The sequence below is a fragment of the Oryx dammah genome, unplaced genomic scaffold, assembly GCF_014754425.2.
Source record: "Oryx dammah isolate SB20612 unplaced genomic scaffold, SCBI_Odam_1.1 HiC_scaffold_24, whole genome shotgun sequence".
NCBI lineage: Eukaryota > Metazoa > Chordata > Mammalia > Artiodactyla > Bovidae > Oryx > Oryx dammah.
The window spans coordinates 83,725,838-83,731,843 of record NW_024070208.1 but is presented as its reverse complement, the minus strand read 5'-3'; the positions used below and the strand labels follow the sequence as shown (position 1 = coordinate 83,731,843).

At 60.2% G+C, this 6,006-nt stretch overlaps 1 protein-coding gene across 2 annotated transcripts in view; it reads right to left on the bottom strand.

Annotated features, from left to right (window-relative positions):
* ARHGEF7 (Rho guanine nucleotide exchange factor 7) overlaps positions 1-5,101 on the bottom strand; it is a 60,017-nt gene extending 54,916 nt beyond the window's left edge. Inside the window, exons 1-3 of one of the 2 annotated variants that reach the window (XM_040267462.1) lie at positions 4,954-5,101; positions 3,145-3,229; positions 345-475 (exon numbers count right to left, since the gene is read on the bottom strand). In XM_040267462.1, coding sequence (XP_040123396.1) covers positions 345-475; positions 3,145-3,229; positions 4,954-4,959 — 222 coding nt within the window. In that variant the 5' untranslated portion in view covers positions 4,960-5,101. The remainder of the gene's footprint in view (positions 1-344; positions 476-3,144; positions 3,230-4,953) is intronic. The other variant, XM_040267460.1, reaches the window with a different exon arrangement.
* Between the last annotated feature and the right edge of the window lie 905 nt (positions 5,102-6,006).

The window sequence follows — 6,006 nt, the reverse complement described above, 5'->3', positions numbered from 1 at the left end:
AGCTCGGTCCACCACCTCGAGGGTCTTCCACGTTTAGCCTTTTCTTCATCATCTAAGTATGAGACATGGATTCTTGTGCCCCAACTTCTAATCGTGTGTAGAGCAGGCAAGAAAACACCATGCACGCAACGAGGAAAACACTTCAAAGCCCACCTCCGTCCAGATAAACAGAGGGGCATCTTGAAATTAGCCAACGTGACGTGAGACCTGTGATAATCTGGCGATGAGCAAATGCCAGCCCCGAGAGCAGGGGCAAGGCAGCACAGGCACCCGCCCCGTGCCAAGCGCCTCCCGAGCCCCGCCCACCACACACTCCCACCGCCGGGACCCACGCCCACACTTACCAAACTGCGGTACTGGCCCTGGAACAACTGTGAAGTCCGGCCGTGCGCAGGCTGTGGTCCCAGGGAGTCAAACGACTTGATCCGGTGGGAGGAGGGCCGGGCGCACACGGAGTCACTCCCCAGGCCAATGTCTGCAAGGGTCGTCAGGGGGCGGGCTGAGCGCCCTGCTGCCCACCCGCAGGACCCACCTGCACGCACCCTCGTTGCCCTTCCCAGAACCAGCTGCACAGAACGCGCATCGGCTCTAACATCCGGCAGTCTGTTCTGACCCTTTCCTCTCACCTGGGGGAAAACAGGCCTCCCGGTGAGTTCCGAGCACCGCCCAGGCCTTGCCCCCTGCCTGCCCTCAGGGCCAGCGAGCCGAGCCCCAGTGGGACCGTGTGGAGAAGGAAAGACTCTGACGTGCGACAGAAGCCCCTGGCCCTTCTGGCCAGAGCGGCCCCTCAGAGGGCGAGTCCCCCTGCAAGAGGGCAGCCACACCTTCCTCACCTCCCAGGGCTGTGAAGGACCAGGGTGTCAAAGGCACCAAAGGCTCGGTCCCTGTTGGGGGTCTGGCCAGGACCACATGCCCCACCACCACCCAGCACACCTAGGTCAGCAGCCCGCTTCACAGATGCAGCGGGACCGTGAAAGCAAGGCCACAAAAAGGCTTTCCAGGGAATCACTGCCCTGAGACGCAGGCCCTGGCAACATCCTGAAGCTGCGTGGGGGCCTTCCGTGAAAACATCCTGAAACTGGGGGCCTCCGGGCCCGCTCTTTCTGGCAGGTCTGTCTGGACTGGCTGGCACAGTGTCTGAGGAAATGCTGACTTAGTCATCAACAGTTGAGAGCCAGAGAACTTCCCAGGGAAACGGAGCTTTCCAGCTGCTCTCACAGCGCCCAGGAGGGTACCACAGGGTGTGCGCTCCCCGACTGCCCAGAGCTAGCAGGGCCCAGGCATCTAGGACTCCTGCCCTAAAACCACCGGACAGTCAGTCCGCAGCCCCTCCCGTTCTCAGGCCCAGATGAGCACTGGCAGCAACAGCCAGCGCTCAGCACCAGTGTGGGGCAGGGGCCTGGGCAACTGCAAGCACAGGGCAGTGCCCAGAGGACACGCGTGAGGAAGCCGCCCAGCAGCCGCCCCGTACCCAGCGCACGCTCGGGACCCCTTCCTGCCCCACCGCCAACCTTTCCTCTGTCCAAGAGAAAGGCAAGGATCCGTCCACATGCCCGAGAACACTTCTTTCGCGCGCCAGCAGAGGGGAGCCAACGCGGGCCTCTCTCAGCGAGGCCGACGGCAACCCTGAAGGGCAGCGAGCGCCTCACACCTGCCGCTGTTCAGTCGCTCAGTCGCGCCCGACTCTCTGCGACCCCGTGGGCTGCGGCCCACCAGGCTCCCCCATCCGTGGGATTTTCCCGGCAAGAATACCATTGCCATGTCCTCCTCCAGGGGATCTTCCCGACCCAGGGATCGCACCCAGGTCTCCTGCTTGGCAGGTGGATTCCCTACCACTGAGCCACCAGGGAAGCCCGTCTTACACCTGAGTTGGCCCCCATGGCTGACACCTGCGAAGGCACAGCCACGCATCACACTGGCTTCAAAACCAGACACGGAGGGCAGCAGCCAGCAGACCAGAGGCGGAGGGTTCTCACTCGACCAAGCTCTGGCCTCTTGTTTAAGAGCTGCAGAGAGAAGCCCTGAGTTTGCTCCAGAACATCCAAGCAGCTCTTTGTAGAGAAGAGCGCTCTGCGTTCTGCACCCAGGGACATCAAGAGCACATGTGACACACGTCTGCACCAGACGGGGTGAGAGCGACGGCACGGGCGCCCTGGAGACATGGCCCCGGCCCGTGTCTGCACGGGGCGTGTGGAGCCCCGCACTCCCATTGCGATGACCGAGCATCGGCACTTGGCGGACGGAGCAGAAGCATCCTCCAACCCCGGAAACAGACGCCTCCAGCCTCACATGGGGTCTATATCTACCGAAGCTGCTCCTGCCTGTGGCCCGAGCGCACGTCCAGCCCCAGGAGAGCACATCAGCTGCGGCCCTGGCGGCCAGGGTGACTGAACTGGGCCGGGGCATGGAGTCACGGGGGAAGCAGTACTATCAGAGCCAGCCTGGCCGCACACGGCCGGCCACCCCCTTGCTGAGTGCTGACATCAAGCCCATCCCTTCACGGGTTGGGGGGGTGGTCCCGGCAGGAGGCAGCATGCTGCCTGACGGACGACCTTCACGCAACGCCACAGATCTCCTCCTGCAAGGCCTCCTCTGGGTGGAGTGCTGACGTCCGTCTAGGAGCCCACTTCTCCTCCAGAATCCAGACCTGCACCTTTGTCTACACTTACTCGCCTGGGTCCTAATTTGGCTTGACCCGAGGTGCTATCATTGCAACAGCCAAGAGTCTCCACTGCAAGCCAAGGTCAAGCACAGAAGGCTAGCCTAGAACTGTGGGTGCGCGAGCTGCGCTGGGTGGCAGGGCAGCCCCCTCAGCAAGCAGGTGACGCGAGGGCCCACTCCTCCCCACCCAGTGAGGGGAGAGCGCCCCCATCTGAAGGGCCAGGACAGCCCACGAGCGCGCCGGTGGACGAGGCCCCTGTGCTGCTCGCTCAGGCAGAGGAGGGGAAGCGCCAAGACACACGGGGACCCGAAAAGGAAGAGCTGCTCTGACAAGGGAAAAGAACAGCATCGCAGCAAGGCCACAACCGAGAGTTTAGCGCGGTCCTTTCTGAGCTCAGTAACGTTAGCCCTGCCTGCTGACAGAAGGGCGAGGTCTCTGCCCGTGGCTTCCCCTCCCCTCAAGTTCTGCAGAAAGACACTTACCTGCTGTTACTTTATTCAGCGTCACTAAGGAGCTGAGGACCTTGTTGAAATTCTGCCCCTGATACAAATCGTTCGCATCAAACGTCTGCAAGGGAAAGAGAATAAGCAGGATTAGCGGGGCCCGGCACTGGGGCGGGACATGGCAGTCTGTGCAGCAGGAAGACAGCGGGCTTGGCAGGTGAGACCCGGGCAAGGGCACCCCAGAAGCTCCGCTTCCAGGAGGCCGGGCCACTCCGCTCCTGGGGCTGAGTCCATTTCTGAACCACCCTGCCCCACCCTCCCAGTGACCTGGGGCACTCCTGGCACTCAGAGAGGGCTCTTCTTAGACTGAGGCCAAGGCTGCTGGGCATGCCTACAACAGACTTCCTCTCCCGGTCACAGCCCAGGCCAAAGTCAGGAGCAGCCAAAGGGAAGCCCAGATGCCAGAGTGGAAACAAGGGTCAAGGGAGAGGAAGCGGGGAGGCAGACTCCAGAAAGAGGGGCGCCTCCACCCCAGAGACCAGGGACACAACCGCACTGGCCCAGCCCTGCCCACCCAGGAGCTGGAAGAGAACCCACGTTGGGCTGCCCAGACACAGCGCCAGGGTCTCGGACGTGTGCACAAACACCACGGCTGAGACACACACACCTCACTCCCAAACGCTGTCTGAAGATCACACACAGCTTTGGATCACTAAATAATAACTCCCTGCCAAAAAATTTAACCGTCAGATGATCCACAACTCGTGCCAGAGAAAGTAGGGAAAGAAAATTCTTTCAGAGATGCAGTTAACAGAAAGATGTGTTCATGTGTCAAAATGAAAACTAGGATAACATACTTCAAAGGTTCTCTCACCGGGGCAAAAATGAACTCCGGTGGCCAGCCATCCCAGGAACGGCTTCCTCTGCAGGTCGCCCGCCACCTCTGCCCCCGCTGGTTCACGGTTCCTGCGTCTCACATCCTGCCAGGAAGCCCGGCTCCTCTTCCTGCCTCCCACCCCCTGCGCAGCCCCGGCGCACTCAGCACAGCCAGCAAGGCCCTGGCACACTGCACAGTCCCTGCGCAGGCCGCCGCAGAAGCTGAAACCCGCCCCGCAGACCTCACACCCCACATCCAGAGAACGGCCCGCACGCAGTAAGAAAGCAGCGACCCACCCGGCTCCCACCATCCCACCTTCCCGCCACAGCTCGGAAGGTCTCTGTGAGGACCGACCCAGGACACAGGGCTGCTCCAAATCAGACAATCACTGCCGTCTCTGGCCCACTCTCCTGCTTTACCTTCTGAGATGAGTAAACATCCTCGTGAGGTGAGCTTAGACGTGAACCAGAGAAAGAAAATCCAAGAGCTGAACAAACCAGCTCCAGAAAGAAGGCTGTTAAACCCAAGTTGAGAGAGGAACGCAAACAAAGCTGGGAGAGGGGAAGAGTCGTGAACTCAGACAGCCAAGCACTCTGCGACACTGCTCACACCTTTCTCGCGGATGGAGCAGGAGATAAAACATTCGTGATGCCAGATCCTGCCCGCCTATGAAAACGGGTACCCCTGAGGACAGTCTCTGGAATCCCCGTGACACAGACTATAGTTCAAGTCAGAGGAGACCGTGATCCAGGCGGGCGTGTGCAGCTACATCTGCAGTGGGCTGGCTGAGCTCTTTATTAAAAGGAGGGCCCTGAACAGGCCTCCACTCCCTTCTGTCAGAACACAAAAGCTCCTTCTCCTGGAAAAGGTGGGAGGAGGCGGTCTCAGCTCTCAGGTCCTAATTCCAGAGCTTGGAAAATTCAAATTGTAGTATTCTGCAAGAAGAAATATACATAAAAGTATCTACTAACCTTCATCGTGGTGAGGCAGAGAGCCACAAACCCCAGAAAAACAGGATGTTGAAAGCTGAAGTTTCCTGTTATTCCAGAACTATATATCCTACTTGGACACCAGGAAGCGTCTGGTTGGCTGAAGCAGCCCACCAATGGGCTCCAAAGTGATGTCAGAACTTAAGTGAATTCACATACATACCACACTTCTCAACAGGAAGCTACACAATGAGACCAGACAAGCGCCTGCCACTGAGAGGGGAAGACGCACATTCTGAGTCAACAGATGTTTTGACTAAAGAGCTTCTCTGGAGAAAGATAACCAACTACTTCCTGAAACAGGAATCTATTCAACAAAAGAAAAAAATCTTAGGGTTCAGAGAAAGTGGGAATAACAGTGCACACTGTTACCCCGGGGCACTCACACTTCGGAGACAAGCCTGCCCGCTCGTGGACCCTCTGCCAGTGGTCACCTCAGTCCATCAGGGCACCGAGGCTCCCAGACAGAAGTCCACCCGCCCAGCGTCCCAGCCCCACCTGTGCAGCAGAGAAGGCAGGTTCTCCAGCGCCCAGCGCCCGGCGCCGCCGAGCGCACTGGACATGCACGGGAGGGCTAGGCCGGACCGTCACTCACCTGAGCCAAACTCGACCTCCCAGCCGTCAGGCTCGCTCCCTGCACCACCCTCTGACACGCTCTTTCCTTACACTTAGCATCACACGTGGTCTCAGGCTTGGTCCCTGAACTAACACCGGACACAGGAGGGCTCACCCATCCCTGAGGAAGAGATGAGGCGCCACACGCCAGCCGCCACCAGCACCCGCGGCGGGGCGATGCGGTCAGGGTGGCCCGCCCACCAGAGCAGAAGCTCTGAGGCCCCCGGCCAGAGGATGACCACGCTGCCCTCCGGCCCCCGTCTGACTGCAGTCTCCCAGCCTCCGCTCGGCCCCTCCCCAGATGCGGGGCGGCTGCCCCGCCGCCGGCCAACAAGAGCCAGTTGCTCTGAGTAGGACACTGCCCTCACGTTCTAACAGAAGCTTCAGGAACCCTCCGGCACAAGCAGGGCACGGCACTCG